Raw genomic sequence first — 26963 nt, 5'->3', positions numbered from 1 at the left:
TAAGAGCATAGGTTTTTCAGAACATGGACTTTATTCATTTCATATAAAAATGACACAAACACTCTTAAAAAGTTGAGCAGGTGCTTCAGGAAGTCTTCACAGGGACGTGAGCCAGCCTGCATCGCACACTCCATCACACACACGGGGGCCATTGCACCTTCACATCATCACCACCTTTAAGTTCACCTCTCCTGCACGTGGAGGCCCGACCTGTACAGTGAACCACCAGCAGAGGCCGGGGTAAGCCTCTGACACGCCACTGAACCCTTTGAACTCCTCCTTCCCTGCTTTCCTCTCTTCCACAACTCCTCCTTTTTCCCCTTTTCTCCTTCATCTAGTCTTCCTTTTTTTTTCCTCAATCGTGGTTGTGACCCTTCATATCCCTGAGCCCAGCTTCTCTGATTGGTTCCAGACGTGCCACTGAGCTCTTCTTGCCGACTCAACATTCCACAGCTGGAGACTGCACACACACTCTAACACACACACACACACACATACTCTTTCTCACACACACTATTTGCTCCCTCTCCTCCTACCTTCCCCCTCTATCTTAGTCCAACTCAGGGAGCAAAAGAAGCGTTTTTTTTTTTGTTTTTTTTTCATGGCAGTTAGTGAGCCTCAGACTGAAAAGGCTTCCAGAGCATTCCTCCGAGCAGGAAGACAGAAATGCACTCAGAGGCAAGAGCCTCAGGAAAAAGAAGAAAGTTTGAGGCGGCAGAAGAAACGCTCATCAAGGTCATTATAAAGCACAAACGTGAAAATGACGATTGGAGGTTTTTCTCTCACGAAAAATAGCACGTTATTCGCTAAACAATCTCTGGCTCTCATATATAAAACGTCGTCGTTCGCATGAGGGATGTTTTCCTTTGCCGGGGCAAGTGTTGGCGTTTATCCCGTAACAGAAGGAAAGTTTCCAAATGTCTTCACCGGTTGTACTTAAGCGAAGTCGCACAAATGAAACCTGCATCATCGAAAGGACAAAACGAGAGAGAAGTATACCGGCGATAAAACATTACTGAGACGTGAAAAGTGGTGCATCAAAGTGATGAATCAGCCAAATATCAAATTGCAAAACCTTTTTTTCGTGGCAAGCACAAAGAAAATGACTGTCCACAAAAATGCTGAATCACCTCCAGATGGTGGCACGAGGAGCCAAAACAAACAACAGAGCAGCGACTGCATCTTAAGTATAAGGACAACAGGCTGAAAAGCGTTGGAGACGAAGACCGATTTAGATCAGGGTAAGAGTAGAAAGTGCCAAACTGTACACAAAGCCATAGATGCTGACAGTCTGATCATTTGATGACAACCCTAAGTCCTGCTGTGCCACAAAGACAATGTAATCTATTTTAAAGACCAGCTTTCAATACTAATTATGTGCACAATTTTAGTGTGCAGCCCTCAGACGGTTTGAGTTCACTGGTCCCTGTCACCCTCCACACATTCACATTTGGACTTCTCCCTCCTCTGCTCGGCGTCGGCCAGCTGGTGCTGACGTGTCAGATCCGAGCGGAGGAGAGAGGCAGGCTCACACAAACCACACATGCATCATCAGTAACAGTTCTCTGCGGCTGCAGAGATAACGACAAATCAACAAGGAAGGACGCACAAATGCAACGAAACAACAACAAAGACAAAAAACAGACCTCAAGTTCCGGTATATACTGTCATGGCAAAGACCCTTACAAAATTGAAAAAAAAGGAATTTGGTCCTGAAGAAGAATGGCTGTGTATTTGGAGAACGGAGACAAATGGTTTTAGTTGACCTGTGGCTGTGTGATTGTCTTTCAATCGAAATGTGGAAAGGAAAGAAAATAAACACCAACCAAATATTTACGTTGGCACCAGGGTAAACGGTGAGGAGTTGTTTCGTAAAACTGATTTTATGTAGAACTTTTCAGACTGCGACGAAATGAAGTTCCCAGTGGATCCACAGATGGTCTTCGTGGAAGCTTTGGGGGAAAAACTGTACGTGAAAAGAACGATCTGATTTGACTGGAGGGGAAGTTGCTTGGATTGTCTTGACAACAGAAAAGACGAGGGATTCAATTATAAATCTAAATATCTGCTGCGCTCTACACAGCCCTTCAGCCCTTAAAAAATGTTTTTTTTGGTTTCAAAAGAGACGACATAAACGCCACAATGGGTTTTGATCCTTTTTCTTTTTGTCCACGCCCTCTCCGGCGTTGGTTCGGCTCCAGCCTCGTGGCTGGTCGGATGGTCGGTCCGGGGCAAAGCTCTGCTACTCTGGCTGCTCGTTCAGCTCCATGTCCGACACCAGGATGTTCTTCTCGGCCTGCTCGGAAAGGCTGGAGCTGGTGCGGCTGTAGCGGGCCCCCTCGTACGACCCCCGCGACCCAACAGTTCTCCGACGGTACAAGTAGATCACCCCGACGATCAGCACCACCAGCACCAGGCCCGCGACTATGACGACGATCAGAGTGGGCAGATGGTCGTCCTCCACTGGGCAGAGACAGAGGATGGAAATGGAGATTAGCAAACACACAAATACACACAAATGGGGCCACACACAAACATAAGCAGCTAATGACCATACTTACTTATTACAGCTGAGGTCTCAGCACCTGTAAATGGAAGATAGGACATTTTATTGACTAATCGATAACATTTTTCAGCAATACATTTATCACAATTTTAACTGTACTTTCTGTTTTTCTTTATTTGTAACCCATGCAAGGGTTAACATAGACAATATTCAGTTTCTATCATTATTATATATATTATATAACACAATCAACCTTTCCCTCTTTTATCAAACACTGAAACAATTAGATCTTCTCTTGTTTCGTTGGCTTGTCTGCGAATCAGACTCAACACACATGACGCCGCCTCTTGTGTGTGTGTGTGTGTGTGTGTGTGTGTGTGTGTTCGTGTGTGCATGCTTACTGCGTGGTCGCTTGCAGATGACCCCGTGCGTGCGATTTCGGCACGAGCCCGGCTTCCACAGGCCGCTGTTGCTCTGGATCCAGAAGCAGGAGTTGGGAGACAGAACGGAGAAGGCGAGATCGTGCGCCTCCCAGTTGGTGTAGGACATCTCCGTGTCCTCGCTCCACACTAGACCCCTGCCTGCAGCGGGGACACAGGCGCACGCACCCAGACACGTAAACAGGAGAGCACGTTGTATAGCATGCTGAGTCATAAAGGTTTCCATATTGGCTTCAGTTATTTCCATTAGCTTATCAAGCATGTTTCTGAGCATGTCAAATGATATAATTGAGTCGTAGTAACTATGATGTTTAAATTAATTTACTTGTTGAAAATAAGGCCCCTGGCTATAACATTGAGAGAAACAGTGCTATCACGATTCCTCTACTTAATTAATTCTTTCAAGATTATTCTGTAAATGATATCATAATTAATCCGGATAATTCAACTCAAAGTGGCACAAAACGGTAAAGTTTGAATTTAAACTTTCTGAAGGTTGATAAATCTGCTGCTGTGGATGCTGTTTGAGGTTGGACCTTTCACGCTGATGCCCAGCCAAGCTCCATGTGCCTGCTCCGCAGAGCTCTGGATGTGTTCCCACACAAATCCGTTCTCCGTCTCGTCCAAGACCGAGAGAAGCTCTGCTCCCTCTAGAAGAGAGGAAAAAAAGAGAAAGGAAAGCACAAAAATGGAACAAACCAGAATTGATTGTGCAGGGAGATTCACCAGTGGTACGGCAGGCTCAATGAAACACTTCTAAATTTAGACATATTGATGCATCTGGTCAATTGTTTACAGCGGAGAAGGTCAGAAGTGTTGCACTTAATTGGCTTTCAGTTCAGTGTCGTGAGGCCGAGCGGGCAAAGCAGCAGGAGACCTGAACAGAACAGGATGAGTGTGATGAGCTCCTGCGGCTCTCCCCTTACCTTTTTTACAGGACATGCGAGCGTCCTGCTGTAGTCTGAGTGTTTGCAGGTTGAAGGCATAACAGTGGTTTCTGAAAGACACCCAGGCCCAATCCCCGACAGAGTTGGGACACTTGCCAGGGTAGATCCATTGGTGACCCACAGGCTCGTCTGGCAGGGAGAAAGACATGGAAGACAAGGATTAATTAAGTTTAGTTTATCTCAAATGAAAGTCAAGTTTTTATAATGTATAGACTGATGTAAATTGGTGTTATTTTACAAATAAATACCACTAATTTGACAGATTGCAGCATCAAGCTTATCGTCACAGGGAGTCATGGTCCACTGCCCTGTAGTGGTCATGTGACCGCATCCAGCCATGTGATTGGGCTGCCCATCATTCCAGTTGGAATACGACACTTCCTCTTCGCCCAGCCAGGTGAAGCTCTTTCCCTGAATCAAAGAAAGTACAAGTTGAGAATCACTGCGTCCTGTAGCGTGGAAAACACTGTTGTGCCTCGTGTGACTCCAGTGATTATATTAAAGTTAAGATCTCAGGCTCACTCCGTAGTTGTAGAGAGCCACCCAGGCCGGCCGGTGCAGGCGGTTGATCAGCAGCGTGAGGTACGCCTGCTGGTAGGGATCCTTCACCGTGGCCAGCGTCCCGTTCAAAGATTCACACAGATGCAAAGCGCCGGTCCAGTCCAGGCGCTTCTCCACCACCCGGTACGTCACTCCACCCAACTCCACAGGCTCCGACAGGGAGGCAGGAATCAGGGCGGGTGCCGGAGGGAGACCTTGGTCTGAAGAAACAAGGTTCACTGTGCGTCAACACACTTGCAAGTCTCCAGATTTAAAATTTCACACATAGTTGAGGTGATGATGAGCTCCACACCTTGATGCCTCTGACAAATGTAGCCATTATTCTCCATCTCACAGGCGCGGGAGGCCCACATGCCGGCGTTCTTCTGCGGGTTCCCGTGAATCATCACCACGCAGTTTCCCTGAGAGGCGACAGTGACATGATCAGAACTGGAACAGAGCGAGGACAACACCAAAGCATCGGAGCTGTGATTGGTGGGTGTTGTTGTGAGTGGGATATACCCGCGTCTTGTTTTGGTGCGGTCCACTGTTGTCGAGCGGCTCTCCGGGGCCCCAGTTGGTGTAGCTGAGCAGGCCAGCCTTGGCCCATTGGAAGTGACCTTTAGAGCCCGAGGTCAAACCCACCCAGAGGTCGACACTGGCGTTGTTCAGCAGGGTGGTGACGAAGGCTGTGGGGCGGAGAATCGATTGGGTCACAGTGGGCATGAGCGTGGAGAGACTTGGGTAACAAACTTCAGTAAAGGCTTAAAGATAAGGACACGCAAGTGCATACCGATGGAAAGACAGAAAGATTGCTTGGGTCTAACCACCTCTCCTCTGTTTGTGAGGGTTCTGCTGTAATTACCTTGCTCCAGATGATTGGTCACCACTGCCAGCACACCTCCCTGAGTCTCACATCTCAGCTTGGACGCAGACCACGTGACCCGGTACGACTGATCGAACACCCTGAAACACTTCACAGAATTCAGCTCAGGTCAGTTTGCGTCCGGACAGTTAAAGGTGCATCAGATAAACTATTACTCTTTAGTTGCCATGCTTCTCTGCTGTACAACTAACACGATAAACACACAATGAAAATCTACCTTATGCTGATAGGAAGCCCATTCGTCCGGGCAGCCTGCGGGGGGGTGGGGGGATGATGGAGTCGGAGGAATGGTGCCCGTGACGTTCACTCTCTTACAGATGTAGGGCAGGTCAGAGGGGCACTTCTGATCGGCCCAGTCCGCTGTTGGGAGGTGACAAACACAAGCGGGCGTTAAGTGCACTGCCTTTTCATTGAGCCTCCTGAGGTCTCACATCCCGGCTGCTCCTCGTACCTTTGTTGGCCGACATGTGAACACATCTGCGATCGCGGCTGAGCGGATGCGGCCTCCCGAGGGCCCAGGACACGTAATTGAGCACAGAGTGGTCAGACCAGCGGAAGCGGCCGTCGTTTTCGTAGGTGTGAAGCCCCAGCCACCAGTTATCCCCCTCTGCTCTCCCCATCTAGAGCGGGAGAGAGAAACTGTGAGTAAGGCTGCAGCGGCCTTGAATATTCAAAGTTTGTTCGGAAAAAAAGAAAGTACTGCAGGTTTATACCACAGTGTTACTGTAAATGCACAGTTATTTCATCCTGAACTGCAGTTACACAGTGTGGTGGTGATGCAGTATGCAGACACCATCATTAGTGGTGATTTAGGGTCAGTGTATCACGTCGTTGCCCAGATTAAACTGGACCACTTGCAGACACCATCGTGATCAATTGCCTCTTCGGGTTAAATCATCTCCTATAAAGGATGATGAAGATTTTGATAAAGTGTCCAGTGCCTTGCGTAAAGTGCTGCCCAGGAAAGCGTCTTCCTCCGCCGAGTGGACGGACGCCAGCGAGGAGTCAAACCAGGAGCAAATCCTCTGGGCCTGGTCCCAAGTGTTGCGGTGGTCGAAAAATTTATATTCAGCCTCCTGGAAGGGAATCCACTCGGGGGAAGAGGTGCCTGATGGAACACGTGGCGAGAAACATGGCCAGACAAGATAGGAGGGTTTTTCAAATAAACATTTATGAGATTATTTCATTACATTTAGTGGTGAAGTTGAAAGCAAAGAAAATAAAACTGACCTTCAGAGACTTCTGGTTCCTTCTCAACACTACCTAAGAAAACAGGCACAGGGGAGAGGTGTGTTAATGATGTCCAACATGAGCCGGTGGGGAGAAATTACTTAAGACGTACCAAAAATCAGAAAACAATATTTCAGATGTAGAATTTAAATATGTCCAGGAATAAAATACCAATTCTCATCCAAAGGACCTTAAATATTCATAAAGAAAAGGTCCGCTGTAGGTGTACCTCTGGGGATCTTGCAGATCCAGTCCATCTCTGAGTCACAGTGCATGGCCAGCCACGTCATTGTGCCCAAGTCTGCCGCAGCACACTGGCGAATGTTGTAGTAGTAGCGGCCGAAGTTCTGGTACGTGAACTGAAACACAAACGACAAACAGATTCTGTATGAAGCATCATTTTAAAAAAAACAATCTGGACAATCAGTTTTTCCTTTTAAATTGTTTAAGTTGCCTTTTTTTTGGGGGGCAGATATCTTTTCATTACTCACAGCCAATCCGTCGCTCCACTTCCAGCTACCATTGTCAATGGGGTTCCTGCGGTTGAGGCCAATCCAAAACCAATGCTGCTCATGGTCCTCGGATTCCCTATGGACCAAAGCTTCATCATCATCATCATCATCATCATCATCATCATCATCATCATCATCATCATCATCACCATCACACTCGTCATCATCACCTATCAGCTGGTCAGAGGTGCCCACCTACCCGAAGGCCTCATGGAGGACCTGTAGGACAAAGTGCTCCTCGTCCGGGCCGCTGATGCTCAGCAGGTCGGCGCCGTGCTTCCGGCAGAACAGGTGAGCCTGCAGCCAGCTCAGCTTCTGCTCCAGCTGCGAGTATTGAAACACCTGCGGCACAGGTAGTGAGGAGGTTAAGCACACATGGTAAAGTTTGACTTAAACTGCAAAAGACACTCCCAGCAGAGCGCCGACAGTGGGAAACGTTTTCTGGGACGAACCTTGTAGCAGTAGCGCAGGTTACTGTTGCTCTTCCAGCCGCTGGGACAGGAGCCGCTGAGACTCGGGGTGGGCTGGGGGACGGGCGGCTCGGGGCTCAGAGACGTGGCCTGGTTCTGTCTGCAGATGAATTTGGCCTTGTATGACGCACAGTCCTTCACCTCCCACAGGCCTGTTGCGAAGCCCGTCGCCATGGAAACGCAGCCGCCATGGACGTTGACTGAAATAGACACCGGGTGAGACGTAGGTGAGTGAAGAGAAGAAAACATGCCGCACTGATGGAACATGTGGAATCACAGGAAGGATGAGGAAGACTGTGGACATTATCTTATAAGGCGGGGAACTCTCTTCCGCTGAACTCTCTTACCGATCATCATTAAGGATCATATTTCCTAAACTGCTGTGTGGTCTGTTAGTATAGGGCAAGCACATATTTACCTAAATAAATTAAGAAAAAAATGTCCTATTGCTTTTCTCATAAAACTCGGGCTTCAAAGTAAAGGTCTTGAGGTGGAAGTGAGGTTTAATAACAATAATAAATCATGAAAAAATCCAACCAAAGGTTTCTTCTACAAGTGTTGGATGTGTTTTGATTAAAGCCTTATTATGAGTACATACAGTCTATGTTACTCACCAGTGTCAATACAAAAAGCATCATCCTATGACCAAAACCTTCAGTTAAAGTTTAACAACGTCGGCCTCCATCCAGCCAGCCAATCCAACTGAAGTAACAGACTCTGGCTATAATCTGTGCAGAGGTCAAAGTCCAAATATCTGGATCTATCAGGCCAGAAGACTCGGCCGTCACCAGGTTTTAAATGTCTAAAAGGTCTGGTTTCATGATTATCTGTATAAAGAGAACACCTTGATCACATTTCCTGCCTCATTCCTGTGCTGCCGCCATCACAATGTGTCGTAAGACTGTTTCACAATTTCCTTAACAAATGGTTCAGATTTTGATGCATTAACCTCAGAAAACCTCAGGTTGTGTCTGCTGCGCTCGGAGAATCAGCTAATCAATGCTTCTGTATAGAGCAATCCGGATATCAGCATTTAAAAGAAAACAAATCCAGTACAATCCAGCTTCTTCTTTGAATCTGATTAAATCCCAAACTTGCTCTTGTTCTGAATGGACCTCATGTTTTGGTCAATTGAAAATCCACAGCGATGGATAAGAGGAAACTATAATAATCCCCTCAGAGAAGTGAACTCATCACAGCGACAGTGGTAACAACTCATAAATGAGGCACAATGAAATTAAAACAGCAGTAATAAAAGACCAGAGCTGAATCAGACAGACCAATGTAACCTTTTAAAAACATGTTGATGTGCTTATTATAGGTAAAACAGATCTACAAGGTTTTAACAGATGTTTCATGAATATGCAATTGAAACTGACTCCTCATTTATATCCTTTACGACACCCTGATTGTGACCAAAAAGGTTGTTCTTTTCCTGTTGTCTGTCTTGACCACTTAACCCAGAGTTAATTCTGTAAATCATGTTTCTGGGCTACCTGGCTCGTCCCGATTCCAGTTGGTGTAGGTCACTTCGTCCCCACTGAGCCAGCGGAAAGAGCCGCTTTGATCATGGAGGCCGATCCAGAGGGAATCTCCCAAGCGACCGAACAACAGGCTGTTGGCGAAGGCCTGCTCGAACCTGCAGAGGTTTAAACAGGGGCTTTAAGGAAAGCAAGCTATGACAAGGCAGACTGTGACGACTTTCAAGGTAAAGTGTGTATGTGTGTGTCCAGGTGTGTGAACGCTGCTGTACACACCTATTTGTAATGGTAACAAGGAAGGCTCCTTGTTCCTCACAGGATTTCCTGGCTTTATCAAAGGTGAGGAGGTCTTCTCCCACCCAGTAACAAGCTGGACTGTGCCACTTCCAGCCCTGAAAGGACAGAAAGAGGAAGAGGAAGAGGAAGAGGAAGAGGAAGAGGGAGAGGGAGAGGGAGAGAGAGAGGAAGAAGAAGAGGAAGAGGAAGAAGAAGAGGAAGAGGAAGAGGAGAGGAAATTAGGAAGATATGGAAATTAAGCACCTTAAGAATGGAAACTAAGTGGATTGGTGGATCCAGAGAATTTCTATTGTTTGTACTTTTTTAACATTACAAGATTTTTCAAAATAGTCACTGTTTTCCAAGAATAATTAATGGATATTTCCGAAAACAATCAAACACACTAAGGGAACAGATATCTGTGAGCGTGTGTGAACTTTGGATGCAGCTTGATTGTATTTAAAAGGACTGTGAGGCCTTCTGGGACAGGTTTCTGCTCTGTCCCAGAGCAGAAACCTGCTCTGCTCTGGTTCAATAACCAGAGCAGAGCAGGTTCTGGTTCAATAATTTTAAATCACTCTATCGGCTTCAAACTTGAGGTGAACAGCAATTATGCTAATATTAATGGAAGTGCAGTGATACATTTTAAACAGCTCAGTAGCAGCACAAAGTAAAGGACTAGGGCAACAACTAACTGGAGCAGTTTAACGAAAACAGCATCAAATGACATTCACATTTTGTTTGAGGGCGGAGGACGTAATCGCTCCACTTGAAACACTAACCACATCATTCCTTTGCCCTTAATCTTCCACTGAATTTCACATCTGTTTAGTACTTTGAAACACATTTTGCTCACTAGCAAACAGACAGACAAACAGGGGAAGTGAAAAACACAAACGATTTCCCAGAAAACAAGTGACTTTATCACTCGCAACAGAAGTGAGTCCACTCGTACGACCGGATTTGATCCTGAATGCAGAATACAAAAAAGAACAAGTCTATGCACGCAGCCTCGATCCCTCCTGTCGGCTCTTGCACTGTAGTCGTGGAGGTGCGCAGTGGCAGCCAACACGTCGAGAGTCACAAGGGGTGAGAGATATTGAGTGAGATCGGAGGGGAGAGAAAGTGCAGCTTCTTGTGAATAAGCTCCACCTCGGACTTTTTGCACAGCCACGTTTGGCATCTAGACAGAAATTTCAAATATTATACCTGCTGGTGAGGCCTGATCTCACATCGCCTTAAATATATTCTCCCTCTTTTCTGTCTTTATTTTCTGCAGAACATCAAACATCTTGAGTATTTTTCCATGATGTCACCATTATGACCAAATATGCAAATATAATTTTCAACCCCATACCCTCAATTTGATTTTCGAAGAATCATTTGAAAATAAACAGAATTTTGATGGAGTGCCTTGGTCACCCAGTGCGGTTTCAGGGTACATGCAGTTTTTCCCCAGACACCTAGTTCACCATTACCTTTGACCTTTGACCATTGAAATTGAATGAGTTACATTTTTTAGGCCAAGCGACACCTTACACAAAAAACATGTTTGTTGTGTTTTGAGGCCACAGTGACCTTGACGTTTGACCTTTCACCACCCGTATCTAACCAGTTTATCCTTCAAAGCAAACATTTTTGAGAAATTGGAAAGGATTTTTTCATGATGGTCTTAAGATAACACTATCAAAAGGCTAAACCTAAGAGGTTTGAGAGGTCCCAGTTACCTTGACCTTTAACCTTCAAAATATACTCAGCTTATCTTTGAGTCCAGGTGAATGGTTGTACTAAATTTAAAGATATTGCTTCAAAGTCTTTAAGAGCTGTTGCTTTCATAAACCAATCAGAGCGATCTTCACCTTTACCGGCACGGACGCATAAAAACCGACAGACAGTATCACCATTAGCCTTTTTTTTTAGTTACAAATTATCTTTGTAATTTCAAATCCCTCAATCTCAAAGAAGTCTGTTGTACTATTCGATAACTGTATCCTTAAACATTAACAATAATGAACACAGGAACCCAGGGAGTTTGCATTTTCCTTATTTTCGGCCCCCCCTTGTGTCTGAGGGGCCTTAGCAGCTGCTGAAACCACAGGCTGCCTCCGACTTTAGCGATCAGTCTTTTTCTGATCTCACTGTTTGTTCGCACATGAAGCAGCTGCGCTACCCTCGTAATAAAAACACTTTCTTTGGTAGGTAGACGGAAGAAAAGAATAGTGTGAGGAGCCGCTGCTCAATATGACGGCGTCGCAATAATGAGCAATCTGTTGTGTGTTTTTTTGAGGAATGAGCTCAGGATGGGGTAAATGGTTTTGGTGATCATGTGGTTGAATGTTGCAGAGACGGTCAGCGGGCTCTCATTGTTGTTTCACATGTTGCGTGTAGTCAGATCATCTGCTCGAAAACAAGTCACACCGCCGCAGGGCTCTGCAGCGTGCGCTATGCCAAATGGCCCCTGTCACATTACCACCCATGACGCCTCGCTCCCCGGGGAGGGAGGTAAAGATTCATTCCGCCAAACAATGGTCCATCCATACAGGGATCTTTGTTGAGAGCCGAGCAGCTGAGATCAAGCACTACCCTCAGCTTTAGATCATTTGCATCATGAGTCAACACATGAACACACAAAGATGTAACACTCCTTCATATACACAGACACACACTGTGATATCGTTTCTCACTGTGATAGTTCCCTATAAGTCACACATCACGGATAAAGAACCCACTGACTTTAACGATAAAGATTTTCAGGAAGCAGGTAGAAGTCAGGTATCTGCCGTGTAATCTCATATGGAGAGAATTAAGTAGTGTGGAAACAGAGACAGATGTTGATGGATCCTCCAGATGTGGTTCTCTTCATCATGTGGGTGAAGAAGTGGGCGCCACAGTGCACGGTAATGTATGAAGTCAGTGCTCTTACTGAATGAAGGAACAAACGTTTCTATTTGATTTGTTTTTACTTTCACTTTGACTTTTTAAAATCATGCATAAAGCCAAAGCACTCTGTGTGTGTGTGTGTAACCTCTCTAGGACTTCCTCACTGAAACACTGTCCTTGTCAGGACCAATTAGATAGGGGAAGTTTGAAAAAGTTTGGGTTAGTTTGCTCACAATGAATGAAGTCAATGCAGTGTCCTCACATGGATAGCTGTTTAAAAAAGGAATATTGACTCTAACTTTTTCTCTCTCTTTTCTTTCCATTGAGTTGCAGAAGCCTAGAGAATGTGTGTGTGGGTGTGTGTGTGTCTCTGTGTGTGTGTGTCTGGTATGCCTGTTAAACCTCCAAGTCTTAAGGGAGTGATTTGTGTTACAGTTAGAGGCTCAGGGCAGACGAGTGGGCCGGCGGACGGGCGAGAGCCGGGCTGCAGCTCTGGGAAATGGGGTCAAAGGTGAAGAAATGCTTGAAATATCTGAATATTAACAGTAATAGTTATGTTCCCCTTAACATTGCAGACTGTCAGCAGCTGGAATAAGATCACTGATGTGTTCTCAGCGGAATCTTCAAGAGAGGAAAAGAGCCCTACTTGTTTGCACTCTTGATGTTGAGGTTTCCCATCCCTCTTTGTTCCTGGTTTCTTACAGATGGAGGGCAGGGTCAAATTACAAGGGCTGTCGTCCCAGCGGCCGTCCTGCACATGCAAGCAAGACACAAACCAAACAAGAGAGCACAGCTGTTGAATATATACAGATGGAGGAGAATTGCTGACAGTCATTTGGCTTTGGAGAGGGGTCAGCGTGAGGGTGAGGGTGGTCACTCACGAGCCCCCACATAGAGACGCAGTCCTCCTGGGTGTTGCGGAAGTTATTGGGTTCAAACGGGTGCCAGTAGGTGAAGATGACGGGCGTGTGGTCGGTCCACTGGAAGTCCATTTGCATTACGGTGTCATGGAGCCCTATCCACAGCTGTTCGATGTCTGACAGAAGACACACACAACACAAGAATCCTGTTATGGAAGAAGTTGGCTTAAAAATAGTATTAGGCTCAAACGATGGCCTTCATATGAAATTCTCACTTTTTCCACAGGGTTCAATAATGAAGTTGGAGAACATCCATGACCTAAATATTTGGTTTCTCACTTCATGTGCTGTTAATCAGCTCAGGAAGGAAACTGGAACTGTCTCGTTTCCACTGCATTTGAGCTTGGTGTGAAGGCATGGGCTAAAAACATAACATAATCTATATATTTTTACCTCCGCCAAGAACACAATAATGGACGGGATTACCATGAAACATACTGGAAGGATGTAGTACGTGTCAGGGAATTATGTTTTCAGGTCATCCGTCAAACCATCCCCACATTATCTGAAGAACGTCTAGAGGGAATTTCTTCAAGTTTGGTAAAAGATTCACTTGGACTTAAGAAAACACTGATTTTTTTTATTTAGTAATCAATTGTCAAAGGTCAAGGTCCCGATCGAACAAATCCGAATTTGTATTGTTGTTATAGATGTGAGTGTGTGGACTCCCCCTGACCCACTGTACTTCAGAACATTTCAATTTTTTGTCTTCGCTAAGCCTGATGTTTTTTTCTTCTTCTACGTCTATACAGACAATATTAATACAAATATTTTACATTTCACGCCATCAATCTAAAGACAAGATGAAAGAGGAGCAGCCATAGAACCCAAAGAGCAGGTAACAGGAATAAAGTTTAAGCTTGAAACACAAATCTGACATGTCACAGTGAATAAACACAGATGAAGTGAAAAAGGAATATGATTTGTAAGATTTCATTTTGTGCTATTCAGCGGAAAAGATTAAGTGCTATAAAAAAAGAAATCACCTTTTTTCAAGTTGTGAAGGATGAACTCCAGCTCAGGTAGGGTGTGGAGGCTGACCAGGTTGGCCTCCATCTTCTGGCAGGTTTTCTGAGCCGTATCCCAGTCGCTCTTCTCGGAAGTCACCTTGTAGCAGCCGGCCTGGAAGGCCTGCCAGCCCATATCACACTCGTACTTCTTATCATCCGTCCAAGAGTCTATGGGAGCAGAAAAAACAATCGAGCTGTGGACGTTGGCACTTTGGCTGGACTGTTACTGCTGTGTTTTACTTGAAAGGACGAATGCACAGACCTGTAGTGAAGGGGTCCAGGGTGGCATTGGGCCTCTTCTTACAGACATACGGCAGAGCACCAGAACAATCGCGGTTTTGCCAGCGACCTGAAGACTCAGTCCTGATCACAGCACAGTTCTCCTCATCTTCGTGACTCGGCTGATCTGAGGATGACACATAGAACCCATCAGAGCGTCTCTCATGTCCTCGATCGAAGCAGAACATTCTCAACAGTGAAAAACTGTGGCTGTGTTTGTTTGAATTAAAAATGAGAAGGCCTTCTGTGGGAAGCAAATGTTTCAAACAAAATATCAGGCTTCAAAGCTTGACTTGGTTTTTCCAGGCTAACCTTGTTCCCAGTTGAGATACTTGAGCGGTGAGGAGTCGGCCCACTGCCAGCCCCCGTTGATGTCCAGGTCATTGAGGCCAATCCACAAAGCAGCGCTGTAGCCGGACAGAAAACCTATAACAGCAGGACAATACCTTTCTCAGATGGTTTTCTCTGTGCACTTTTGAGAGGGAGGACAGGAAACAAGGCAACTTTTCACTACTGCGTTCACTTAGAGGCTGAGGGGCCTCTCAAGTCAGTCAGGATTTTAACTGTCAACACACGATTCAATAAAAAATTTAGTTTTTTGTGAGAATAGTGAGAGGAAAGTTTGACCAGAAACTAAATCCTCTACTCCTGTTGGAAGATTGAATATGCAAACCACATGACAGTGTTTGTTTGTAAGACGTTATGCTGTAGGCACATTTCCCGACTACTGACTTTTCAATTTGTCAAAGGCAAAAAATAAAATTTCCTATTTTGTACAGTGTGTTAATAATTAGTTGTAAGTAGATTTGCAGTTATGTTTTGTGATTTGTTGCTGTCGTCAGGATTTGCACTTCAGGGCCACCGTAGATTTTCTCCATGTTGATCAATTTGTTGACATTTCTGATTTATTTCTGATGTGTTTCTTGTTTTGCTGTTATGTTTTCTAATTTATCCTTTTTTTCTCGTTCTGTGTTTTCTTTATTTGTTAATCTGATTTGCACATCTGGGCCACCGTAGATTTTCGAATTGATTTTTGGGTCATATTTCTGATGTGTTGTGTTTAGATTAACCGCTGTGTTATGTGTAGAAGCAGCATGTGAACAGACAGTGATCATGTTATATATCGAGGATTAGTTAACAGATAAAACCAATTAGATGATTTCATGGAATAGATTCAGACTTTATCAGTACTGTGTCACAGAAGTTGTAGGCAGAGGAAAAACAAAACATTTATTTCAGAAGCTTCAACAGATGTGAACACCTTCTTCACACTGACGTTACCGTTAATGTAGGTCTGCTCATGCAGCTTGGTGATGCTCAGCAGGTCTGCCCCCTGCTGCTGGCAACTGATCCGTGCCTCACTCCATGACAACGTAGCGTGGAAGTTAAACTGGTAACAGCTGTCCGTCAATGGGTCAGTATCCCAGAATGTCTGACAGCCACTGCCTGAGAGCGAGGAATAGACGAGAGGATTCAGGGAGAGCAGAGGAGAAAGTAGGAGGATACCAGAGTTGACACGGCTGAAAAGAAGCCCAGTGAGATAATAGCGTTCCAGTGAGCTGAGAGATGTAACAGTACAGTCCGGAAAGGACAAAGTGATCACTCACTCTTAACAGGACAAAACCCCCAGCTCTCGTCCTTGCCATAGTCAAAGGTGGTGGCGCACCAAAGGTGGCCGTCCTCCCGGCCGATGCCGGTGCAGCTGTGGAACCACTGGCTGTCGTACAGGAAGGGCAGGTGGCAGGGGCGGCCGTTGGAGCTGCCCTGGATGGTGTAGATCTCTGTCAGGAAAAAGAGAGGGAGGGGGGGGGGGGGCTGTTAATCTCTGACTCGCTTGAGTTGCCTTAAATTATGGCTGCGAGCTGTGCTGAGCTGAAATACCGTATCTGTTTTCTCAGCGACTCGCATAATCAAACAGAGGCTGATGTTCCAGTCAAAACAATAAAGTAAACCAGTGGTCAGCAGAGGGAGGGGCAAACAAATAAATAAAGGAAGGTTATGAGGAAAACAATATTTTCTTTTCTGAAGTTTATGTGGAAATTGAATTAACAGCTGTGGATTAATGGAAAAGGGCTGGATTTGAATATTTAAACTCAAAAGCAGTTTCTTTTAGCAGTGATCCCACACTGCTTCAACACATTCTCATATAGGTATTTGGTTATTGTTTTCATCGATATACATTAAATTTCATTTAGCTGACACTTTTTTCCAAAGCGACTTACAATAACTGCAATCAACCATGAGGCTACAAACCCAGAACAGCAAGAATTAAGTAAGTACAATTTGCTTCAAGAAAGCCAAACTACAAGTGCTACATGTAAGTGCCATACATATAAGTACAACTAACTTATTTTTTATTTATTTAATTTTAATATTAACACCAGAGTTGACAATGTATATTAGATAGGAGCCAGGACAGCGAACAGTCACAATATTTGTGTTTCAACGCTGGATCTATGAGCAGTTTTTAGACTAGTTTAATTTACTCCATCAAGGAGGTTATGTTTTCGTCTGTTTGTTTATCTGTTATTTAGCAGGAATACACAAAAACAACCGAACAGATTACCGTGGAATTTGGTGGAAGGATGTGTTGTGGGTCGAGAAAGAACCATTACAACTTTTGTCCACATTCGGATCAGGGGGCGGGTAAAGTGAATTTAACTGAGGGAAGATACCGTGCTCTACTCAGTGCCATTCTAACTTATATCTGATTTCTGCAGTTTGACAAAATCGTCTGAGGTCCCCAAAATACAGGAGTCCATTTGTTCTTTCCACCAGTGTCGTTCGGTGTGAAGAGAAGGCCAACAGTGAGGGAGAGAGCTGGATAGAGAGGGAGAGAGAGGGAGAGGGAGAGAGAGAGAGAGAGAGAGAGAGAGAGAGAGAGAGAGAGAGAGAGAGAGAGAGAGAGGGAGCCTGGATCTGTAGTGTTACCAAAACACTTTAGGCCAATGGAAAGTAGGGCAGACATGTTAAATGAGGGAGGAAAGATTTCTGAAGCTCCCTCGCTGACTTCCCCTCTGTGCTCCACCACTGTCTGGCTGCAGTGGAGCTGCTCCCCCGGTTGACTAATGTCAGAGGTATTCCTCTCCAGCTTCGAGTTGACGCCACAAAGAAAACTTGTGAAGATCGTCACATGAAAGTTAAATATGTCCATGGATCAAGTTGCCACAAAACAATGAAATAAAAGAGGTGAGGAATAGTAAATAAGGAAGTTTAAGGACAGTTTCTGTTCTTATATTTTTGCCAGATCTGGTTTTAATTATAAGCTAAAACTCGTTCAGCTACGGCAAAGTTTCTCAACAAACAACCATGACATTCGATACGGGTCAGAATGGCCCTGACAGCGGAAATGAGGCTTAGCTGCAAACCAGCGTGGTCAGATTTAATCCAGAGTGAAAACTATAAATAAATACAAATATACTTGAGGGTAGGGTCTACTCTGAGTGTTTACTGGAGTTTACAAACACCGGCAGTGTTTTGCTTGGCTTTCTGACTGGCAGCCAGCCGCGTGTCCTGGAAGATTCAGTCACAGCAACGTCCAGTGGATCAGATGCAGCTGTGGCGCCCGCAACAGTAAGACTATCTGCCGCAGAGAGGCAGCACAACACACAGGGAGGGAGCAGCTCATTGGTCACTGCAGCCTGATGGGAGAAGAGATGTGCACGCCCTAACCCTAACCCTTCCCTAACCTGACTGGTATGTCAGTCCTCACTTTTGTTTTGCTGTATCATTTTGTGTATTTTGTAATTACTTTTGAAGATTAAAATATGTAGCAATTCTTCATTCAAATGTATAAAAACAACTTGACCCACATGTACACATAGTGAGAGTTGTATATTTTGTTGACTTGTGTAAACTAAAGATGTTTCCAAAAACATTCAAACTCAGATAAATCCCCGATTAAAATACATTGCCTCATCCGTGAAAATGATTTGCGCCCATGATTCAATGCTGCGTCACTACTTCATCAAACTTAATCTTTGTTATTGTTTTGATTGCTAGGGCCGAAATTAGTTTTTGTGGGGTTAAGGAAAACAATCACATTCACATTCCTATACTATCTCTTACGATTTCCTTTTCTATTTAACGTTTGTGTTAATGTTAATGGGAATCTGGAAGTGTAATTATTTTGAAAACCTTTTTGCATAAGAGAGGTAAAGAGAATCAGAGCTACTGTGATCCTGCTTCTTACCACGATACGTTTTGGCACACAGGTCCTCATGCATGCCACCATGCACAGTCCATTTCAGCTTGGAGGGCGAGGGGGGCGAGGAGGCGGCGGAGGAGTTCAAAATCGACGGCGACGGAAGGTAGCGGTTGAGGTTCTCCAGCATCTGGCCACAGGTCCAGGTCCAGCGTACTCTGGGGGGCTCCCGGTCGCATGTGTACACGCCCAGAGGAGTCTTGTGCGACTTGGAGGTGAAGTTACCGGTGGTCACTCCCAGGCAAAGCGAGGAGCCCAGGTTGAACAGGCGTCCCCGGGTCACCCACTTCCAGCGCTGGTTGTCTTCCTCACAGGATTTGGACAGGATGAGGGAGTGATCCTGCACCCCCAGGCACCCGTTCTCTCCCTCATGGAAGAAAGCAAACTCATCAGAGTCCAGTGGCTCTGTGGGGGGGAGAGAGAGAGAGAGAGGGCAACAGTGGTGAGAGTCAATAATGCTGATGAAAACCGGAGCCCTTGTTAGCAGCTAGTGTGGCAAGAGAAGAGGTCACAGAGCAGATCGATAACTCCATTACTGGACCTGCTGCTGGGTTACAACTAGTTTGAGTCGTGGACTGCACTTCAGAGGTATTAATCCTCTAGTAATCCTGTAATAACCCTAAAATCCTGCATGCACCTTATACGACAGGGGTCTCAGCAGGAAGTTATTGAAATGACATGCTATAAACCGTGAAAGGGGGCTGCACATGTTTTTAATGTTAGGTTAGGATTGGTTGAAGTATTTCACAGTGCATCTCAAGAAATAACCCCGTTCCCCGGTTTGACCTGGAAAAGCCTCTCTCCTTGTTCACTTCAGCTTGTGGTGTCTATTTCTTATGGGTTAAACTGCGGAGAGAGCGGTGCATGAATATGTGACGACACCATCATGGGAATCAGTACAGTGACTCATACGTGCATGTGACTCGTGTAAGCGAATGTTAACAGGTCTGAATTTGATTAATTTGATGAAACTGTAATGGGCCTCAGGGGTGAAGTGGTAAATGTTTTCACGCTGCCGACTTCTCACCACCGCACACTGATGTCTTTTACTTGGGTCCGATTTTCCGCGGAGCTATATCTGCTCGTGAGGTGTTACCCACAGAGCCTTACAGTACTTTCCTGCATGTTCCCGACACCCAGAACAAATAAAGATGTTAACAAAAAACAGCGAGTTACTGCAAAAAATATGTGTTGAACTTGACACATCCGCAGCAGTGGCTGGACGCCAGGCTCGGTGACTGGAGTTTCGGGAACACAACCCAACACCCTTTCTCCATAAAAATATGTGGTTTTCCTTCAGTTCTGTTTGTCTTTTCTTTCCTTTTCTTTTTTTCTTGCAGGATTTAGAGATTGGCAACCGAAAGGCCAGGACTGCGAAATGTGCTGGTGTGTGGTAACGACAGTGTGTGAAGTTGGAAGACAGGAAGACAAAGAAATATATTTCAGGGCGTGTGGGAGTGACCGTAAATTAAAACAACTCTGGAAAAGAAAACATATCCCCAACATAAACATGAAGCTCCTCTCCCTGACGTGAGATTCGGAGGAGAGACAGTAAGACCCTCTGCATTCCCACTTGGCCCGCTCCTGTGAGAGGCCAGGAAGTGGGGAAGGTGGGAAAGATCAGCGGGCATTTGCTTGAAAAACACGACTCTCATGTGCGGGTCCTCCAGTCCGCTCAATCCCTCGTTTCCTACCCCTCAGCCGAAACACTCAAACCTCCTGTGCTGGTTTTACGGACACAGAGACAATGGAGTCTCATCAAAGGCCCCCATAAAAACAAAATCCCTGTAATCTGGAGGAGACGGCCGACACGCCCCCCTCTCCTCGCACTCAGGCTCTGTGGTCAGGTTTCTCAGAAGCTGCGTTAGATCGTTTGGTTCGACAGCAAACACAGCAACACAGCCTCGGTGGCAGAGCGGCTCCGAATGAGTCTGAAAAAGAGCTCTGTGTATAATCAGATATAATAACCACCCTGTTCTTTTTTTAAAGCCATCCATCTTCCACTAATACTCAGCTGTTGGGACTGTTTGCAGCCAGTTTATTGCTTTAGACTCAATTCAGAGCAAGTGTGTTGACTGACAGGGACACCAAAAACCTTTAAATCCCCAAAAAATAAAGTTTGTCAAACTAACACAAACTATCTTTCCATCAGATCTGGTCACATCAATCCAGGACTGGAGAAAAAGTCAAAAAATCTAGAAAGGACCAACAGTCTCCTTATGAGACCACATGGAAATTGACTAGATCCAGAATCTGTCCCCAAAGCTGATTTTTCGTAGCAACGATCTATGAATTCAAGAAATCAATCAAATCAACTCCCTTTCTCCCGAGGTTGTGTCCTCCTTATTTGAGATAAAAAATGCGAACACCTGCAGACAGGCGTCCGCAGTGAATTCCTAAACCTCACCGACCTCTAAAATTACAGTTAATTTATCGGATAAATATTTTCCTTGATTAACTAATTAATTGTCAGAAAAGAGTGAAAATCAGACTCCCTGTTCTGATTGGCTCTGCTCTGCAGCTATAGTGTGATTTCTGCCACGACAACCAATAAAATGGTGTTACGCTGTAATCTCAGCTCAGGACTTAGCTACAAGTTAAACCCATGTGGATATTTGTTTAGCCGGACACATACATGCCAATAAATCAGTCACTTGGTAGTTTTCACGATGCAAATAAAAGGCATTTGAAGAAAACCAATCACAAATCGGCTTTCCACACTCGAACCCCGCTTGTTAAAACCAGCAGAACATTGTGTTGAATCCACTTCAGTGTGCGGATGTGAGGCTCAGTGTCAACGACAATATGAGACCTGGTGAAAAGCTACAGAACCACTCGACAACCTGGGGCTTAACTTCCAGACAGCAAGAAGCAAATTCAAAAAGAGGTTTTAATGCCTGTCGGCGCGGGGGGACACGATGGGATGTTTGATGTGAGAAAACTCCCGGGCAATCAGAGAGAGTGCAGAATTCCAGATTAACTTTAAGCCATTGAGCTCTGTGAACTCAGCCACAACAGCTCTCCAGCTGTGATCTCATCCTCTTCTCTGCCCTGTCACCCCCTCTTTTCCTTTTTTTTCTCCCCCTTCCTCAACACTGAAGACAGTTTTCTGCTGGAGAAAGAGGCCGAAGCCCACGGCCAAGAACAACCAGCAACACTCGCCAAGAGAGGCAGATATTCCCAGAACCTCCACCTCCTCAACAGTCATCTGTTGCTTCAGGTTCGAGAACAATACTCAGGACTGTGGGTGATTACTCAATAGCATGTTTTTTGTTAGATATAGTGTTATAAACTTTTCAATATCCCACTGTTTGGTGGATGAGTGTGACTCAATGTTGCAGCCGGATAATCACATTTCGGTACATTGTTTTCAACATTCCTTCTGTATATCTGATCTAAAGATCTAAACTGAAGCACATGCAGAAAGAGCTGCTCTTCAGTTGGTCAGAGTGACACGGCGACAAACAACAAACAGGCGGGAAATTCCAGCCTGCTGTGTTTGTGTCTTTGGTGTTTTATGGTGGCCTGGCCTCTGAGGCAATCCAGACCGTGGATGGGTTTTACCTCACCCAAGGAGCACAGGAGGGAGAAGAGCGTGTGGGGGGGGGGGGGGGCGATTGAAGAAAAGGTTATATTTGCATTTTGCAGCCGCCCTCAGAAAACAGAGCTCAACCGGAAACCTTTGGGAAAAAATCTCAAATCAAATTTAGAAACCAGACTCAGCCTGAGCGCACACTGTCGAAAACTTTCCATCACTCCCACACTCATGCACAGTATAATGGAGATAGCACCTTATCACGCTGCAGGTTTAAGCATGCTTGCAGCTCAGGAGGAGCCGAGAGCACAGCAGAATAAAGGACATCTTACTTTACTGTCTGGGAACAGGAGCAGGGCGATATAACCAAAATGTCTTCACGATGACAAATCCTCATTTCAGTTGATATCGATAAATGCCAAAGGATGATTTATTAGTTTAAATGTGTTATACCTCTCACCATACTTGTGCAATCCACAAGCATCATGGTACTTTATATTGACCTAAAGTGAACTTATATTCAGATAGTTATTATGTTGTCACTCGTGCTGCCCAGCTGGAGACTCAATGTCATCCCACAGCAGTTAAAATGTCTCTCATGCCCAGATAAACTCTTCTGCTATAGTAACAGCAGGATCGAATTGCATATAAATAATCCTGAGTATCATCACTGTCACAGTTCAGCTTTCCTTCTTTGTTTGCCACTGACGAATCAAAGCAGAAATCTTTTCTTTTGATCATAAAACACTAGAAGAAAGTTCATAGCAACAAGCTGAGCTGTTGCAGATCCCAGATTATATATATATTCAATGTTAAACTCTGGTGGGCGGGAAAAGAAAAGGACAAATCCAAAGAGACAGCGTTTCGTAAAAACTAGGAACAAACCCTTGTCTCCCTTTGCAGCTCCACCATTTGGTTTTCGAGTGATTGAATAGAGATTCTCAGATTTAGCAAAAGGGGGAGTTTGTTGGCAGATACGGCCTTGATGTAAACAACTTCAGATAACTTAGGATCCGTTTATTTTTATGAGGGATTAGGGAGTGTGAAGAGCAAATGTGTAAACCCACATTATCTCATTGTTAAAACATAATAAATTAGCAAGACAACTTAACTTTTAAACAACGTTAAATCCTTCTTAAAGATCATTGTGACTAAATGAAAACAGGTTTTCAGCGTTCTATGAATGCTGCCTGTGCTATGATGACCAGAGATGACCCAGATTGTACGGTATAAAAAAGTTCGGTAGTGACTTTATATTATCTTTATCTGTATTTGCACATGAATCTATACACATTTGCAAATGTACAATAACAACCTGTATTTAATGGACATATTCAACATGCAGAGTAGAGCCTGGATGTAAGACATATCAAACATACATATTGCAGAACATGCGTAGAATAAGTCTACAATTCATTGTATATTGTTGTCTATATAATTTATATGTTGGCATCTCATTTATTTGGATTCTGCCTCTTTTTTTTTTCTTACTATCTTCCTCCCAGTGCAACTACTGGTTGTGCTGTTGTGTCAAATTGGATTAACACTACAGGGGATCGATGAATGTCTAATCCAATCTGACTGTTTTAGTTATTTCTATATAAATACACATGCATGAATTTATAAACGCACATTTACAATAACAATCTGAATTTCATGGAAAAAGTTCATATGTAGAATCTGGATTTAAGGGACTTGTTACACATGTATGGTATAGGTTTATTTTGTATCTTATTTACATGGAGTCTGTTTGTATTCCTATTGTCTTACTATATTTCTCCTTATATATATATGCACTTTCAATTTACCCTATTGGGATCAATAAAGGTTCAACCTATCCTATCCCAACTCATCAAATTCAATGCACTAAACAAGTCATGCAGTCCACTTCATAACACAATTCCCTCACACTGCAGTGGGAAAGTCAATTAAAGTTGCTTCAAAAGCTGTATGGATTATGAAAGTGCTATCAATTTCCCATCTGATCTTTTCCAGTAAACATTGTGTGGGTGGCCTGCCCCTGCACACACCATCCCATAACACTGTAATGACTGTAGTTGCTGTTCACTGGACTGAATGTGTTAATGGCAGCGTCTAACAGGATGTAAAGGTCACATCTGCCCTCAGGTTGTCCGATGTGGCGTCACTCCACGTCACTTTTTGTTTTTTTTTACAGTGTCGACATGAAGAAAAAGAAAGAATCCAGAACAGAACCAGGACACAAAAAGCGAGAGAGGCCCATTCACCTCGCCGCTTTAAATACACTTTTAGGCAATAAATATAAATCAAAACAGAGAAAGTATAAGCCTCCAGCCCCAGCTCCCTCCCTCCCCCCTCCTCCTCCCCCAGCTCCTCCACATCTGTTTCCACTCACTGCTCGGACTTTTGGTTCGTGGCATACAAAAGCACCTAATACGCACACACAGGCAGAGAGAGAGGGAGCTAGAGAGAGCTGATTTCGGCAATCGTTGCTTTTTTTCCTACAGTTTTATGACATTAAATCGTTGCCTGAACTAAAGCATGCACGATAGCTTCACCGTGTGGCCCCCCCCCCCCCCCCCCCCCCACACCACCGCACACACACACACTTTAATCAAGAATGAGATTCAAAGCGAGAGTTGAAATCTTTACGCACCGGAGTCGCTCTTCTGCAGCTCCACGCTGAGGATGAATAAATAGAAAGTGCAGATGGACAGGAGAAGTTGCCGGCTCGTCCATGTTCCCCTCGGTTCCTTGTTTCGGTGGCTGCCTTGCATGCTCACAACTGGGCTACAACACACACGCAGACCCGCACACGCATACACACGCACACATGCACACACACACACACGCACACACGGGCTGCAGGGGGGAAAAAAAGAAGAAACCAGAGGTAGGAAAGAAAGTGAACAAGTGTCCGAGTGTTTGACTCAGAAGACGGAGGCTGCAGAAGAGTTTCGCCGCTAGAGCTCCGTCCTCCTCAGTCAGATGAGACTGGAATGAATGGAGCAGCGTCACCAGCGTGTGTGTGTGTGTGCGTGAGTGTCAGTGTTTGTATGGTGCCCAACTTGAGGTCCGGGGACCTCCAGAGGCCTCCCATCATGGGGGCTGGTCAGAGGGCTTCAACACATGTTCTCAGTCTTGTTTTGTAAATTCTGGAATTTTGTTTTTTTAAAGAACTTCCATTCACAACTTTCGGGTTTGTGCAGTCATGACTTACTCTAAAGCTGTGTGCCAATTCAAGATTGGTGACCGAAACATATTTTTGCACAGGTCAAAAACATACTTACAGCTGGCTTCTCTCCGCAATGGGAATGGTTCAAGCTGCATTTGTATCAACAGTGATGAAAACATGACAAACAGTTGAAGGAGACAATTTCTTCCTCTTCTTTATTGTGGCAGTCTAGACGCTGACGTACTTTTTAATGCGCAACAGTACACCGGGTGCCTTTGCAGCGTGTGACAGCTATGCGAGGTTTCTCAAATAAAAGTAGGCATATATACATACTCAACTAAATGCCGGACTCTACGGTATGGAGCCACACATCTTGCAGTACTGCAAAAATTTGAATAAAGGCTTTTTAAAACTAATGGTTTCAGTAAACAGAAATGGAAATAAGGTTTTTACTTTGAAACAGGTGCAGTAAGTGTTTTAATTATATAATATTTATGTTTGTGACATATTCAATGTCACAGTGAGCAGTCCAGGCCGCTCCAACCTGATAACGCGGGCACCGAAATGAAAAGCGAGACATTCTGCCCCGACGTTAGGCCGCCTGAAATTTTGGGCGTTGGGAACAACGTGCAACAGCAAGTTTTTTGTTCATGTTGTGCAAGATGCAACACAGGCAAGACAGGCAAGACTAATTGTTGGTGTAAAGGAGGAATGTTTGCTTCACGGCTTTCCCATTTCGAAGCCTCCTTCAAACATGGATGACAAATGGGTGGATCCTTTTCGGTCCAACCTCTCTGAGGGCTCATAGTGCAGTGATGAAGCTATTGAGTTGTTTATGCCGAGCTGCAGCGCGTTCAGCAGGTCAGACCAGGACAAGCTGCTGATGAAGATAGGGATCCTCCTTAGACCGGCCCTTCCCATTTTGATTTGATCTTTTATGGATGCAGTCCCTGAATTACACAGCCTAGAATGAATGTGGAAGTTAGAATCACTTTTATGGCGCAACATTTGTTTTCTGCAACTTATATTAATGCTATCAATACAGTGTTAATTTCGCCCCAGATAGCTCACCGGTCCCGAGACTCACTCGCTCAGAGAGACACCGTGAGATCAGAGCTCGTTCATGTGAAGCAGCCGCTCAGTGACTGACTTCTTAACAGTTGAAACAGTGAAAACACAGAGTATCTCTGGTCTCAGCTGCTCAGAGTTCAGCGCAGCAGCTTCTTGATCAGAGCAGAAGCTGCATTTGGTTTGTACCGAGCTTCAGTTTCTTTGTCCACCTCCAGCCTGACCTGCTCTCACTTTTTATTTTCACATTTTAAACTAAATATATATTTTAAGCTATTAGGCTGCAGCTATATATTTTTATTTATTTCGAAATAGGGTACTTCTTATTTCATACATTTCCCACAAATATTGGGAGGACTCAAATAGCCCTATACAGTTCTGTGTTTAATTTATTTCAAAGTAGGCCTACACTTGCCTGTGTATTTTCTTCTCTTCATAAGTGTTCGGTGTTTTCCTTTGTTGTAACAGGTAAAAATAGCAATAAAATGTCAAGAGTTTTCTTTATTATCGTTCTATAATTTCGTAATTGCAACAAACTATAGTTTCGTATAGTATGACTTTATTTTAAACTTTATTAGCTTTGTTATCAAACATGTTTTGCGGCTTCAGACACATTTTATTTGCG

General features: G+C 44.6%; 1 protein-coding gene across 1 annotated transcript; it reads right to left on the bottom strand.

Annotated features, from left to right (window-relative positions):
• Positions 1-10: 10 nt before the first annotated feature.
• Positions 11-25079, bottom strand: mrc2 (mannose receptor, C type 2). The gene is made up of 29 exons (XM_062408818.1): positions 24752-25079; positions 18570-18986; positions 15985-16158; positions 15659-15823; positions 14690-14803; positions 14361-14504; positions 14075-14266; positions 13050-13204; positions 12815-12919; positions 9289-9404; positions 9028-9170; positions 7514-7731; positions 7261-7403; positions 7041-7137; positions 6779-6908; positions 6550-6582; positions 6261-6427; positions 5771-5939; positions 5537-5679; positions 5299-5407; positions 4956-5122; positions 4747-4855; positions 4416-4654; positions 4142-4304; positions 3873-4022; positions 3483-3596; positions 2908-3087; positions 2562-2585; positions 11-2463 (listed from the first exon to the last, which is right to left on the bottom strand). Exons 1-29 carry the CDS (start codon positions 24870-24872, stop codon positions 2243-2245), a joined length of 4422 nt encoding a protein of 1473 aa, XP_062264802.1. The 5' UTR covers positions 24873-25079; the 3' UTR covers positions 11-2242.
• Positions 25080-26963: the final 1884 nt, after the last annotated feature.

This window comes from Platichthys flesus, chromosome 16, assembly GCF_949316205.1.
Source record: "Platichthys flesus chromosome 16, fPlaFle2.1, whole genome shotgun sequence".
Taxonomy (NCBI): domain Eukaryota; kingdom Metazoa; phylum Chordata; class Actinopteri; order Pleuronectiformes; family Pleuronectidae; genus Platichthys; species Platichthys flesus.
This window is presented reverse-complemented; position numbering and strand designations above follow the sequence as displayed.